Below are 16818 nucleotides of genomic sequence, written 5' to 3'. Positions count from 1 at the left end.
ATCTCACTGCTGTGCTCATCTGCACTTCTGAGCATCCAAAATGCCTCTTCTGTAAACTGCTCGTTCATACCTTCTGTCCACTTTTCGTTTTCCACTGGGTCATTTGTCTCTTTTCATGGATATGTAGGAGTTCTGTACATATTCTGATTAGCATTTGTTTGTCTGCATTATGCAAATACCTTCTCTCAAACTGTCACTGTCTTTTAACATATGCTTACAGTTTTATTGCATGTTGTTTTCTGTTTCTATAATCAAATTTAGCAACCTTTTATGGTTTACACTTTTTAATTTTTTTTTATTTTTTAAAATATTTATTTATCTGGTTGTGCTGGGTCTTAGTTGCAGCAGGTGGGCTCCTTAGTTGCAGCACGTGGGCTCCTTTAGTTGCGACACATGGGCTCCTCAGTTGCGGTAGGTGGGCTCCTTAATTGTGGCATGTGAACTCTTATTTGCGGCATGCATGTGGTATCTAGTTCCCTGACCAGGGATCGAATCCCTGCATTGGGACCATGAAGTCTTATTCACTGCACCACCAGGGAAGTCCCTAACTTTTTTAAAAAAGAAATCTTTCTCTATCCTTGAACTCCTATTCTCCTATATATTTGTTTAATAGTTTCAGGTTTTCCTTTATATCTCTCTCCCACGTTTAGTTCTTTAATTTATTTGGAATGAAATTTTATGTACTGTGTGAAGCTGAATCAAATTTTATTTATACTGCACAAAAAACCATCCCAGCAAAATTTACTTAATAGTACACCAATTTTTCTACTGATTTATGATAGCCTATCTTTCAAACAGCAAGCTGCTATCTTTCATGAGCCTATTTTTGGATTCCATCCTGTTGCAACAGTCTATGTATTTATTTACTACAGCTTGTTAATATGCCTTGATACTTGGCAGGGTAAGTACCTTCCCTATGTTACTGTATACCTTCACATTTCCATATTAATGTTAAAATTAAAATGCTTTCAAGTTCTCTAAAAAAAAGTCTTATTGGGCTTTTAATTGGAAATGCACTGTTTATACATTAACATTGGAAAAATTAAATCTTTACAATATTAAGGTTTCTTCACCATAAACATGGTATCTCTCTCCATTTATATTTACATAAATATATTACATATATTTATATTCCTTTGTATCTTTCAAAGAATTTTATAATTTTTTCCATAAAGTCCTTATGTACCTTTGTTAGGTTTATTTATTCCTCAATCATTTATAATTTTTGTGACTATAGAGAATGACATTTTTTTCTACTACATTTTCTAAATAGTTGTGATTAAAGCATACCACTGATTTTTGTATACTGAGCTTATATCCAACAACCTGATGAACTCTTATCAGTTTTAACAGTTTGATCATTGATTCTCTTGGACCTTGTAAATGGACAGCCACAGAATCTGGAAATGATAATTTTGTCTATTCCTTTCCAAACACCTGAAATAGACCCCCTGGATAAGCCTTCTTTCCTAGATGCTTGTACCAGGTGTGATTCTGCTTTCTTCTGGACCCCAACGTTACCTCTTATGGCATTCACAATCTGCATCCCACCTAATTACCTCTAACTTTAACTTCCTTACTTTATTCTAGGTTTCATGAAGAAAGAACTGTGCCCTCGGTCACTTTTTTATTATAAACACAGCTTATTTACATAACATTTTCTCAATAAATATTTACTGTAGCAAAGTAAAATGATTTTATGTATCTACACATTTAAAAATATACTAATGTATCCTTACTAAGTTATTTATAATGGATACCAAATACATTTGCAATCTCTCTTCACAGCAACAAGCTATGAGGTCTCACTCTTGCTAAATTTCATCAATTTCATTTAAAAGCAAAGTAAAATAGACTTAGGCCCAATACAGACAGATCTATTCTTTATTACAACTTTAAGTGATAGAGAAATTGCGAGGGAGAGGCAGTAGCAGATTAAGAATTGCGGAGGAGCTGAGTAGTTTTTGGTTGCACTGATCAAAGGTAATATAACTATATCTCTTCCTAAAGTTTTTTTTTGCCAGTAATTTTAGAATATACAACTCCTAATATAAATGCCATTCAGATGACTGAATATTTCTGTTTCCCAATTGTGATAATAAACAATATTATTTAATACATTTTTAATCCAAGATCTAAAGAATACTTTATTACCAAATTTAACAAAAGAATAAGAAACTCACACTACCCAGTCTAATTTGAGAAAAAAATAACTAAGGTAGAAAAGGTTCTAGTACGATTTAAATACACCAAAGTCAAAAGCTGAATATCCAGCATTCTAAATTAAGGGTATTATACTTAATAACTTCAAAATATCCAAGAAATATTTAAAACATACCTGTCATCCAAAACAATAATAATTTCACCATGTTTAAAGGTGAGTTCATTGTCCTCCACAGCTTCAAAATCATATAAAGCTCTCACTTTCCTTGCAACTTTATTATTTGATGGAATTTCTGCAGATGGATATAAAGATTTTGTCTCTGTGTGCTGCTGCTTCTGCTCTTGCAATGATAATTCAATAGCTAGTTTGAAAAATTAAAATACAAAAAACAAGACAGCCAGAATTAATTCTTATTTTTTAAAACTTTAATAAGAAATATTACATAATGTACTATTTAATAAGAATAAATCAAGTGAATATCTTATTTGTCCAGTTGAACGCTAAACAATTAGCTTTTGTGGGGGCAGGAAGGGGAGAGGGGACAGGGCAGAGAACCATGACATTTTTTAAAATAAGTTTTTGCTCATTCCTTATTATCACAGTCTGTCATATATAGCAGCTATTATTTTTACAGCAAACAGATTGTGACATTATAATATGGGTAGCTTTCCATATAGGACAAGTCATGAACATATTTCTGTGCTTGACTCATAACTTTGGCATTAAAGAAAAGGTGAAATGTAATCTCGTCAAAGGTAGGACATTAAATACATGTTACTGACAACGCTTATGAGTTCAATCAATCTTATATCTCATCAATTGTTTCTCTTACTGTTCAGACTCCACTAGTTTTTAGATTAGCAACACTAAATTACACGTGCATGATCCTTTATTTACCTTTAGCTATATCCTCATCTTCTTTGTTTTTGTTCAATGACGTACCATTCTTGGCAGCAACTGAGACAGTCTGTAATGTATGAGTAAAATGAACACAACTACCTTTTCAAGGAAAACACAAGCTCTATGATTATTCGCTCATGCTAATTAAAAAGTTAATTAAGTTCCACTTAAAAGTGAAGGTCTTTGTGATAATATTAAGTAGTTGTTTTCAAGCACTAAAACAGAACATCAGAATTTTCAAGAAACATTAAAAAAATCACAAAGGGCACGAACCGGCTTACATTTTGCATAAATCTTAGTATCTGACACAGAACCTGGCATACAGAAAGTACTTAAATATGAATCTTTCCTGATTGCACTTCCTGATCTCAGTGGTCCAAGGTCTCTCATTCAGTGAGAGGTGCTATACTGCTAGAGGCACAGGGCTATGCGAGCAGTAGAAGCAAGAAGCCATGATAATGACTGAAGAAAAGAGGAGGGAGGACGCAGACAAAAGGTGCAGCTCTAGGCATACACGTTAAGCCCCCTTTTACTACTCATTGTGTTTGAATGGTGGTGGCTCTTCAGGCATAGCAGAGGACTAAGGAAGGTCATGGTTAAACTTAAAGGCATGGAAGACAGAGATTTCCAGGATTCTGAACCATCAACCAGTTCTTTAACACAGATTTTTGAGAATGACCTGCAGAAAGGACAGAGCAGGAAAATGCTAGACTTTTGTTACTTATAAGGTTTTTATCTCAAAATTCTATCTTGAACTCTTAGGCCTGGTCAGCTATAAAGGTTCTTTTTGTGTCTTCAGTCTACAGTCCAAAATTTAAAAAAAATATACAGTACTTCTCTTAGTCTCTTTGCCTAGCCCACATCCTGGAAAAGAAGAGGCACTGAGAGCAAAAGCCAAGACACAGTGTTTTTCTCCCACAGACTAAAAAAAACAACCTACTCTGAGACTCATCATCCCTGCTCCCACCCCTGTCCTACTAAAGCTACCCCCTACATCCCCAAATAAATTTCTCATCTTATAGTTCACCCCATCTTATATGTAAACTACACTATTCACTCCAGGCATATTCACTCTTCAACAAACAGGTCTTGAGCTTTCTCAAGTCCATGAACTGGTTCATGTCATTCCTTCCTTGATGACCTCTTTACTCCTCTCTACATACTGAAATACATTCCAGCCTAAAAATTCTACTCTTCACCTTCTTCACCATCCCAATCTGTAGTTAACCTGGCATCTAGCTTGTGTATCCCTCATCCATATTTGTCAATTATAACTAGTTATTTTTCACATGTATATAGTTACCCTCCAAATTGACTATAAATTTCTTGAACATAAGGGCTCTCTCACACATCTATGCCTTCTGCATGACTCTACATTCAGAGTAGCATTAAACAGATTATTTATGGATGATTCACTTCTCAAAGTTCTCATTTGTAGAAGTAATTCACTTGACAATTACAATGTCTACTCAATATAAGGCACTACGCTAGACAGACTCCTGTAGAGTGCAGGTAAGCAATGATGACTAAGATAAACCTTGCCAGCTTTTACCCAAGGTATATATCTTCAAAATAGTATAGGGTCAACCATGAGTCTGAATGATCTCTTACCTGAGAACCTGCTGAAGGAAAAGTAATTCCTTCTTCTTTCATAGATTTAATAGTTGCAGATATCAGACTAAACTGTGGGTCCTTCTGAAATTCTTCTGACCACTCCACCATTAAAGATTTCAGTTTTTCACATACTTTAGGATGAGCCTTTTAAAGAAAAGGCAAAGAAAAAAATTGTTAAAATAAGTACTTGAATTATTTAACAAAGAGAATTACCACCAAAATTCTCTAATTTTATGAACATCAACAAAAGTCTAGCAATCCTTAGCCTAAATGAGCACTTGATAAATGCTTATTTACATTTTAATATATAGTTGTTTCTTGGAAAATTACTTTTTTTTTTTTTTTTTGGCGGTATGCGGGCTTCTCACTGTTGTGGCCTCTCCCGTTGCGGAGCACAGGCTCCGGACGCGCAGGCTCAGTGGCCATGGCTCACGGGCCTAGCCACTCTCTGGCATCTTCCCGGACCAGGGCACGAAACCGTGTCCCCTGCATCGGCAGGCGGACTCTCAACCACTGCGCCACCAGGGAAGCCCAGAAAATTACCCTTTTTGAACATCAACATTTATGCCTTATACAATGACAATGAATCTATTATATTCAGAGGTTATTTCTTTTATGTTTTCTTAATATTCTCAATATTAGATTAAGCTTTTCATATCAACTAAACTAAAATTCTGATATTTTTGCCACTAATAGCATGAGAATAGTGCTTCAGAGCTTCTAACAGAAATAAATTAATAACAACCCCATCAAGAAGACCCTCTCCACCCTGCTGTAAAATAAAGGCCCCCTTTGCTCACCATCTCTAATGGGAATCAGGACAGAATGGTGGTTAGTTTGGACTCTGAAGTCACAGAAACCAGAATATGAACATCAACTATGCCACTTAGTAGCTGCATAACCTTAGACAAGTTACTTAACTTCTCTTAAGTCTGTTTCTGCATCTATAAAATAGGAATGATAAGGGAATCTAACTTCTAAGGGTTGTTAAGAGCTTTAAAAAAGGTAGCATACATAAAATGCTTAAAGCAGTGACTGCTAACCCTCAATAAAGATCAGCTATTATCACTAATATATATGATTTGGGGAGGAAAACAGTTTTTGGTGTTACAAATGCAAACAACAAATTTTAGAACAGAAAGTTTTTTTCATTTCAAATCTATTTAAAATGATTTCCCTTACTATACAACTCTATTAATGCTTTATATAGTTAAAATAACACAGCATATATATTTTTTAATGACAAATTTCTTCTCTTTTTAAAATTTACCTTATTTTTTATCACAGCACGTACTTCTGTTGCAAAATCACGGGAACATACTTCTAAATGAAATATCTTTCCACAGTTTGCCACACAAGCCCCAAGAAGCTATTAATTAAAATAAAAATCAATATATAAATGTTGAGATATTATCTTACTTAACTGAAATAAATACACATTTAAAATTTGGGTCAAATAATAACAAGACTTTCACTTACAGTTAACGCCTGCAGAGCAACATGAGGAACCTTATGATTTACCCTTTTCATTATGGCTTTTAGGCAATCTTTTGCTCTAAAAAAATGAAGAAGGTTAAGTATTCAGAATTTCAATTCAAACATTTACTTTTAAATTTAAACTTATTTGGTAGCAGAATACCTTATATATACACCTGCAAATGTCACTTCATTAAAGGACTCAATCTATCAAATGATCTTACACAATGTTTTGCTCATAGACTTGTAGAACTTAAAAGAAAAAAAAGAAAAAGAAAACTTGTTGCAAAGGTTGTACATTCCAAAATCAAAAATGAAGAGCCAAATCATTTCAAAAAAGGTCAGTCAACACAAGAGAATAATATCATATAAATTACCTTTTCATTTCTTCAAGACAGACTGAGCTTTCACAGAGCAAATTCTTATCTTGTGGGAAAAAAAACTAGCAAGATATACAGTCTCAAAAGATTTAAGTATAAACATGCATGAATGCACTTTGAAAAGCTGTAATGTTAAAACAAATGCTTTCATCAGTCTTCTAAACTTCTAACGTATAATCAGTTCAGCTTGACTGCTCCATTCCATCCCCAAAGCACCATTATTTATATTCATTTTTTCATTATGATTTATTGCATTTACCTATTCATTATTGAAAGGTCTTTTTAGTATATATGTTTTATGTTATTGTATTTACCTACTTCATTATTAAACATGTCTAAGTCACAGGGGAATTCCCTAAATAATTAAGTCTATTCATTGTTAACGTGTGTCCCTGCTGTAAAAAGGCTTTAATTATGTGTTTTAATATTTCAAGTTTTTGGTCAATTCTTTTCATTTGTTCTTTCAGGATGAGGTTAACCACATAAATCCAGCCACCCAGCATGTCTTTACTTTTATCCCCCAAAAGGAAATAGTAAAAATCCCATTTTCCTTCCAAAGTTACATCAGGATAAGAGACACAGATTATTAAGTTCCTAGACATTCAGCGGGCATGACTGGGCATCTTACCCATTAGGAGTGCTTCCAACTTTGTCACATATGTCCATAATAAGACTCCAATCTTCTGTAGTGTTGTACTCATTTGTGGCCTTTTCTATAAGAGATAAGCACACACAAAAATAAGGATGTCTTGCATAACAATAAATACCAAGAAAGACATAAAAGCAGCAAGAGAAAAGCAACCAGTTACACACAAGGGAACTCCTGTAAGACCATTAGCTGACTTTTTGACAGAAACTCTACAGGCCAGAAGAACATGGCACAATATGTTTAAAGTGATTAAAGGAAAAAACCTACAAACAAGAATACTCTAGCCAGCAAAGATATCACTCAGATTTGAAGGAGAGATGAATTTCACAAACGAACAAAAGCTAAGAGTTCAGCACCACTAAGCTGGCTTTACAAGAAATGTTAAAGAGACTTCTCTAAGCAGGAAAGACCACAACTAGAAATACAAAAATTATGAAAGGAAAAATCTCACTGGTAAAAGCAAATATACAGTAAAGGTAGTAGATTAACTACTTACAAAGCTGGTAGGAAGGTTAAAAGACAAAAATAGTAAATTCATCTACAACCACAAGAGTAATTAAGGGATACAAAAAATGAAAAATTGTAAAATATGACATAAAAAAATTAAAAATGTAGGGAAATGTAAGGTGGTTAGAATGTTTTTGAACTTAAGGTCATCAAGTCGGGACTTCCCTGGTGGCACAGTGGTTAAGAATCCACCTGCCAATGAAAGGGACATGGGTTCGAGCCCTGATCCTAGAAGATCCCACATGCCGTGGAGCAACTAAGCCCGTGTGCCACAACTACTGAAGCCCACATGCCTAAATCCCGTGCTCTGCAACAAGAGAAGCCAAAGCGATGAGAAGCCCGTGCACCGCAACAAAGAGTAGCCCCTGCTTGCCTCAACTAGAGAAAGCCTGTGCACAGCAACAAAGACCCAATGCAGCCAAGTATGTAAATAAAATAATAAAAAAAGAAGTCATCAAGTCAAAAAATATACATATGATTATATATATATGTATATGTCTCAATATATATCTATATGTTGATATGTATAAACTTCATGCTAACCACAAATCAAAAACCTACAATAAGGACTTCCCTGGTGGCGCAGTGATTAAGAATTTGCCTGCCAATGCAGGGGACATGGGTTTGAGCCCTGGTCCAGGAAGATCCCACATGCCGCAGAGCAACTAAGCCCGTGCACCACAACTACTGAGCCTGTGCTCTAGAGCCTGCGAGCCACAACTACTGAGCCTGTGTGCCACAACTACTGAAGCCCATGCACCTAGAGTCTGTACTCCACAACAAGAGTAGCCACTGCAATGAGAAGCCTGCGCACCACAATGAAGCATAGCCCCCACTCACCACAACTAGAGAAAGCCTGTGCGCAGCAATGCAGACCCAACGCAGCCAAAAATAAATAAATAGATTTACTAAAAAAACCCACCCCAAAACCTACAATAGATACGCATACAAAAAAGAGAAAAGAATCCAAATGTAACACTAAAGATGGTCATCAAATCACAAGAGATCAAAGGAAAAAGGAACAAAAAAGAACTACGATAACAACCAGAAACAATTCACAAACTGGCAGTAAGTACAAACCTATCAATAATTACTTTAAATGTAAATGGACTAAATGCTCCAATCAAAAGACACAGGGTGGCAGAATAAATTAAAAAACAAGACTTGTATATACATGCTGCATACAAGCAACTCACTTTAGATCGAAAGATACATACCAACTGAAAGTGAGTGGATGGAAAAGGTATGTGTTCCATACAAATGGAAACAAAAAGAAAGCTGGGGTAGCAATATGTATATCAGATAAAACAGACTTTAAAACAGACTGTAACAAGAGACAAAGATGGACATTACATAATGATAGAGGGATCAATCCAACAGAAGATACAACAATTGTAAATTATGCACACAACGTTCAAGCAGCTAAATACATAAAGCAAATATTGACAAACAGAAATGGAAATATTGACAGTAATATAATAATAGTAAGGGACTTTATCACCCCATTTATATCAATGGACAGATCATCCAGACAGAAAATCAATAAGGCAACACTGGCCTAAATGACACAATAGAGCAGATGGAACAAACATATATAGAACATTTCATCCAAAAACAGCAGGATACACATTCTTTTCAAGTGCACATGGAACATTCTCCAGGAGAGATTATATGCTAGGTCAAAGAACAACTCTCAATAAATTTAAGAATGAAATCATACCAAGCATCTTTCTCTGACTACAGTGGTATGAGACTAGAAATCAACTACAAGAAAAAAACTGCAAACACAAACACATGGAGGCTAAACAATATGTTACTAAATAACCATGAGCCGCTGAAAAAAAATCAAAGAAAAAATAAAAAAAGTACCTGGAGACAAATGAAACTGGAAACATAATGATCCAAAATCTTTGGGACACAGCAAAAGCCGTTCTAAGAGGGAAGTTTATAGCAACAGAAGCCAGGCTCAGGAAACAAGAAAACTCTCAAATAAACAACCTACACCTAAAGGAACTAGAAAAAGAAGAACCAACAAAATGCAAAGGTTAATAGAAGAAAGAAAATAAAGACCAGAGCAGAAATAAATGAAAGAGAGACTAAAAAAACAATAGAAAAGATCAATGAAACTCAGAGCTAGTTCTTTGAAAAGATGAATAAAATTGATAAAACTTTAGACAGACTCAACAAGAAAAAAAGAGAGGGCCCAAATAAATAAAATCAGACATAAAAGAGAAGTTATGACTGACAATGCAGAAATACAAAGGATCATAAGAAATTACTATGAACAATTGTATGCCTGTAAAAGGGGCAACCTAGGAAAAATGGATAAATTCCTAGAATGTACAATCTCCCAGGACTGAATCAGGAAGAAAAAAAAACATGAACAGACCAATTACCAGTAATAAAATTGAATCAGTAATTCAAACAAACAAACAAAAACACCCTCCAAGAAACCAAAGTACCAAAGTCCAGGACCAGAGGGCTTCACAGGTGAATCTATCAAATATTTAATGACTCTTCTCAAACTATTTCAAAAAACTGAAGAGGAACGAATGCTTCCAAACTCAGTCTACCAGGCCAGCATCATCCTGATATCAACACCAGACAAAGAAATCACACAAAAAAAGAAAATTATAGGCCAATATCACTGATAAGTATAGATGCAAAAATCCTCAAAAACATATTAGCAAACCAAATTCCACAATACAGTAAAAGGATCATACACCACAATCAAGTGGGATTTATCCCAGTGATGCAAGGATGGTTCAACAACCACAAATCAATCAATGCGATACACCACATTAACAAAGTGAAGAATAAAAATCATATGAGCATCTTAATAGAAACAGCTTTTCACAAAATTCAAAATCCATTTGTGATAAAAACACTCAATAAAGTGGGTATAGAGGAAACATACCTCAAAGTAATAAAGACCATATATGAAAAACCCAGAGCCAACCTCATACTCAATGGTGAAAAGCTGTAAGTATTTCTCCTAACATCAGAAAAAAGACAAGGATGCCCACTCTTGCCACTTTTATTCAGCAGAGTATTGGAAGTCCTACCCACAGCAACCAGACAAGATAAAGGAATAAGGGGAATCCAAATTAGAAAGGAAGAAATAAAACTGTCACTGTTTGCAAATGATATACTATATGTTGCTTTTCTATATGTTAACAACAAACTATCAGAAGGGAAAATTAAGAAAATAATCCCACTTACAATTGCATTAAGAAGAATATAATTCCTAGGAATAATCTGACCAATGAGGTAAAAGACCCATAGTTAGAAAACTACAAGAACTGAAGAAAGAAGTTGAAAACAACGATGTCCTGTCTTCTTGGATTGGAAGAATATTGTTAAAATGACCATACTACCCAAGGCAATTTACAGATTCAATGCAATCCTTATCAAAATACCAATGGCATTTTTCACAGAACTAAAGCAAATAATTCTAAAATTTGTACATAATCACAAAGACCCCAAATAGCCAAAATAACCTTGAGAAAGAAGAGCAAAGCTGGAAATATCACACTAGCTAATTTCAAACTGCTAAAAAGCTACAGTAATCGAAACAGTATGGTCCTGACATAAAATAGACACATGGATCAATGGAACATAATAAAGAGCCAAGAAATGAACAACACACTTATATGATCAATGAATCCATGACAAAGGAGGCAAGAATATATAAAGGGGAAATAAATTCTTCAATAAATGGTGTTGGGAAAACTGGAGAGCTACATGCAAAAGAATCAAACTGGACTACTTTCTCACACCATATACAAAAATAAAGTCAAAATGGATTAAAGACCTAAATGTTAAGACCTGAAACCATAAAACTCCTAGAAGAAAACATAGGCAGAATGCTCTCTGACATCAGTCTTAGTAGTTTTCTTTGGATATGTCTCTTCAGGCAAGGGAAACAAAAGCAAAAATAAACAAATGGTACTACATCAAATTTAAAGATTTGGCACAGTGACAGAAACTATCAACAAAACAAAAAGGCCACCTACTGAATGGGAGAAGATATTTGCAAATGATATATCTGATAAGGGATATCCAAAATACACCAAGAACTCATATAACTCAACATCAAAAAAAGCCATCAACCCAATTTAAAAAATGAGCAGAGGAAATGAATAGACATTTTTCCAAAGAAGACTTACAGATGGCCAACAGACACATGAAAAGATGCTCAACATCACTAATCACCAGGGAAGTGCATATCGAAACCACAGTGAGATACCACCTCGCACTTATCAGAATGACTATCATGAAAAAGACAACAAATAACATGTGTTGGCAAGGATGTGGAGAAACGTGAAATCTCGTGAACTGCTGGTGAAACTGTAAATTGGTGAGCCACTATGGAAAATGGTATGGAGGTTCCTCAAAAAATTAAAAATAGTACTGCCATGTGGTCCAGCAATTTCACTCTGGGTATTTACCCAAAGAAAATAAAAACAATAATTCTAAAAGATATATGCACTTCAATGTTCACTGCAGCATTATTTATAAAAGCCAAGATATGGAAGCAATCAAAGCGCCCAGCAAAAGATGAATGGATTAAGAAGATGTGGTGTGTGTATATACATGTTATGTAATGGAATATTACTCAGTAATATTCTAAAAAAATGAAAAAAATAAAATTGCCATTGTGACAACATGGATGGATATAAACAATATTATGCTAAGTGAAATAACTCAAAGAGACAAATACTGCATGAACTCACTCATACGTAGAATCTAAAACACAAAACAAAATGAAACAAATCGAAACAGACTCAACAAATGTGGGTGGTTGTCAGAAGGGAGGGATTTGGCAGGGTTGGGGGGGGCAAAAGATGAGGGGAATATTTTAAAACTTCAGTTTTAAAATAAATAAGCCACAGAGATAAAAATACAGGATTAGGAATACGGTTAATAATGCTGTAATAACTTGATATGGGCACAGATGGTTACTAGACTTATTATTATGGTGATCATTTCATAATGCACCCAAATGTCAAATCACTATGTAGTACTCCTGAAACTAACAATATTTTACATTAACTATACTTCAGTTAAACTACAGTAAAATAAAATAAAAATACCAAGAAAGGCACAGTAGTTAAGATTGAGAAGTCTTACCTTTTCTTTTGCCAAATATAAAAGTTGCACAGAAAGATTTCAGACAATGAGTACTTTTATTAATTTCAATTTTAAGTTGTATAATTAAATGTGCTGAGGTACACCAATAAAATGTCTTCTAAATAATTAAATACTAAATAAATTTCAAATGATCAATAATTCTACCAAATTCTTACTTCAAAGAAAGCCTTAAAAATGTGTTACAATATAAGGAAACATGGAGTGAACTGCTCACTGAAGCATTTTTTTAAGAGCAAAAAGGAAAATGGATTAAGAAAATACAGTAAATTCATATAACAGAATGTGAAAATGAGTTATAAAGAACTGAACTGTCCAAAAATCTGTAAATCTCAAAATGATTTGTTTGGCTTATGCTGAGTTTAAAAAGCTTATATATAACATTCACATGAACTTTTAAAACAGCTAAATTGAGATATAATGCACATCCCAATACAATTCACCATTTAAAGTGTACAATTCAATGTTTTTAGTATATTCACAGAGTTGTGCAATTATCACCACTATCTCACTTTAGAACATTTTCATCATCCTAAAAATAAATCCCTAACCATGGGAAATCACAGCCCATTCTCCCCCTAGACAACCACTAATCTACTTTGTTTCTATACGTTTTCTGGACTTCACATATAAATGAAATCATAAAATATACAGTCTTTTGTAACTGGCTTCTTTTACTTAGTATAATGTTTTCAAGGCTCATCCATGTTGAAGCAGGTATCAGTACTTCATTCCTTTTTACAATGTTGAATAATATTTCATTCTACAGATATACCTCATTTTATTTATCCGTTCACCAGCTGATGAACATTTGGGTGGGGTTTTCTTTGTGGCTTTTCTGGCTAAGTTTGAATAATGCAATGCTGCTATGAACATCCGTGTACAAGTTTTTGTGTGGATATATGTTTTCATATCTCTTTGGCATATACCTAGGAGAACTGCTGAGTTATATGGTAACTGTTCAATTTTTTTAGGAAATGGCAAACAGTTTTCCAAAGCAGCTGTATCATTTTACATTCTTACTAGCAATATATGAATGTTTCATATAAAATTAAAACTTTGTTTTAAAAAAACATTTAAAAGTATGCTCTATTCTTTAGATATACATATACAGACAGTAAATATATTAACATATGCACAAGAATGATAAACACCAAACTGGAGGTGGATGGGGAATTAAAACAATGTACACAGGGACTTAATTGTATTTGTAAACTTTTGTTTATTAAGTTGCAAAGTGAGTATGCAGAAATTCTTTATTTTATTCTCAGTATCTTTTTTTGTGGTCTGAAATATTTCATGATCAAAATAAAAATTAAAAATGTAAATTTTTAAAAAGCATGGTCAAACTATAATAATTTAATTATGTAGCATGTTTACTCTTTTACAACTTCAATATCAAGAGGGACAATACAATTTTTTTCTACTAGTATAGAGAAGTGGGGATATAAAAACTAGCACTTTAGAAACATTTTCCTTATGTCTTTTCCCCTTTTAATAAATATATCCTATGATTTCAAATACAGACAAACCTGGGTACTATATACATATAAGGGTACTATTATCACTATGATAAACAGAAAGGATGGTAGGAATCTAGAGTAGCTCCTTTTCTAAAGGCAAGGGATAGTAAAAGAAACCAAAAAAATAAACAGGCTTATTAGCAAACAGCTATACTTTGCAAGTAGGAAAGAAAAATACAGAATCCAGTTGACCTCAATTAAATACTGTAACAAACTTTTAAAAATCATGCAAATTGGGGGCTTCCCTGGTGGTGCAGTGGTTGAGAGTCCGCCTGCCGATGCAGGTCCCGCGGGTTCATGCCCCGGTCTCCGCAGCGGGAGAGGCCACAGCAGTGAGAGGCCCGTGTACCGCAAAAAAAAAAAAAAAAAAAAAAAAATCATGCAAATTGCCTAACACAATTTAAGGATAAAAGGCAATTATTCTGACATATGTGATGAAATGACAAGTCAGAGACTTCAGAAAAGTAATATATTTTTGCCTACCATAAGTTCTAGACTCAAGCACCAAGCTCTGTAGGTGGAAACATCTACTCAGGTCCAGCTTCTTCCCTTGTACAAAGATGACTAACTCTTCTACAGGGAAAGTCAGACCAGGCTATATTTTTCAGAGGTTTAAAATGCTTAACTATTTCTTAATTACATATCTAATAATTCCAGTGAATTCAAAAGTACAGACAAGAAAAAAAAGAAAGCAAAAATCTTCTAATTCTACAAACCTCTTGGAAAACTATGATGCATATTTCCCCAGACTTCTTCCTATATATGTATATGGAAAAATAATAAAAATATGTGTAAAACTAAACAAAATAGGCTTATAAGTATAAGGTGTCCAAAGAGAGCACCCAAAAGCTGATAACCACTTCCCTGCCAAATGAACAAGTTGAGAAACAAAACAAAGAATAAAATATTATACTGTCATTACTAATAGAAGCTTTAGGTGTGCTGGACAAATGGGCTTGCTAATAGCTCCAGAGGTGGACATGTTAGCACTAGAAAGAAAAAGAGCTCTCCCTCAGGGTGAGCCCCTGTACAACTTATTCCATGAAGAAATCACTCAATGGCTGTGGAAAGACTAGCTAGCTGCTATGCTGACAAAGGGCATCAGTAGGGCCAGTTACTCCCTAATTTACCAATCAGATAAGATACCGTGATCCTACTAAATGTATCATTTCCTAACCTGCATTTCCACTTATAATAAACATCTCTCCATGTTCATAAATATATGTCTATACTAACATTTTTAATAGCTGCATGATGCACCACTGTATACAGTGTGGCCACAAAGTGCCTATACAAGCTAGTGAGAAGTCATCAGCAAACTATAATTTTAAATACATCAAGTACTCAGCCTCTCTTCTTTGATACACTTACTGTTACCATTCATATTGATGTCCCACATAGAATAAATACAAAATAATTAAAAGAGGTCAGGACTTCATGCATAGGCCTTTCTGTAGATGTGTCATAGCATACACACTTAATCTTATCTACTGTCTGTCTCTGCCACTGTTACTCTTCCTCCACCCAATCCTCAGAAGGAATGTAGACTGCATTATGGCAGGAATTTTTTGTTTTGTTTTGTTCACTATTATTATTTCCAATTCATAAAACAGTATTTGGTGCACATAGCAGGTGCTGAGTAAATATTTGTCGAATGAATGAATGATGCTCATTGCTCCTTCATATCCTATAACCCTGGTACAATGGCTGTAAAGTGGGAAACAATAGCAGAACTTCTGATTATATGAACTCTAAAAGCCTTTAAGAGGCCCCATGTGCCCCCAGTGAAGTCTGTGCAAACTTCTGGACCAGTTACGAGCTTCACCGCTGAGCAGACATCAAGGGGCTGCACAGGATCAAGCTTCAATAGCAACACCCTGTGGCAACAACAGGCAACAGCACTCGGGGGCTTAAGAGGGAGGTTCCAGTTCTCTGCTTGTTTACTAAAGAGGAATGACAATACCTCTGGGAATTTCAACAGGCAGACAAGGTAAGTGCGGAAGGGAATGCCTGAGAGGGAGGCAAAGGACTTCTTGTACAGTGATATATAGGTGACTAACTTTTTACCTTGAGTCTGAAGAACAAATCACATATTACATATGACTTGCCAGCTTCATGCTCAACTCTTCTCTTTGCTTATAATCGATGGGGTTTTGTTTTTGCTGTACAGATTGATCTTTTTTTTTTTTAAATGTCATTTGGCAATGTTATAACTACCTGAGATTAAATATTCACCCGTATATTTTTCTGTATATATATTATTTACAGGCAAATCCTTAGTCTTTCTGAAATTTCATTTGGCACATGGAGTGAGGCATGGACAGAAAAGTATTTATATAAATTATATATATATTATTTCAGTAGTTCCAACATCTAAGAATCTATCCTTTCCTCTCTGATCTGAGAAGCCAGCATAATCAATTACCAAATTTTGCCAGTACATATGTGTATGAG

At 34.5% G+C, this 16818-nt stretch overlaps 1 protein-coding gene across 2 annotated transcripts in view; it reads right to left on the bottom strand.

Annotated features, from left to right (window-relative positions):
- Nucleotides 1-16818, bottom strand: part of STAM2 (signal transducing adaptor molecule 2) — a 48513-nt gene that overhangs the window by 12847 nt on the left and 18848 nt on the right. For both annotated transcript variants that reach the window (XM_060016804.1, XM_060016803.1), the window contains exons 2-7: nucleotides 7163-7247; nucleotides 6158-6233; nucleotides 5949-6047; nucleotides 4676-4822; nucleotides 3062-3131; nucleotides 2339-2525 (exon numbers count right to left, since the gene is read on the bottom strand). In XM_060016804.1, coding sequence (XP_059872787.1) covers nucleotides 2339-2525; nucleotides 3062-3131; nucleotides 4676-4822; nucleotides 5949-6047; nucleotides 6158-6233; nucleotides 7163-7247 — 664 coding nt within the window. The remainder of the gene's footprint in view (nucleotides 1-2338; nucleotides 2526-3061; nucleotides 3132-4675; nucleotides 4823-5948; nucleotides 6048-6157; nucleotides 6234-7162; nucleotides 7248-16818) is intronic.

Source organism: Delphinus delphis, chromosome 7 (assembly GCF_949987515.2).
Source record: "Delphinus delphis chromosome 7, mDelDel1.2, whole genome shotgun sequence".
Lineage (NCBI taxonomy): Eukaryota > Metazoa > Chordata > Mammalia > Artiodactyla > Delphinidae > Delphinus > Delphinus delphis.
This window is presented reverse-complemented; position numbering and strand designations above follow the sequence as displayed.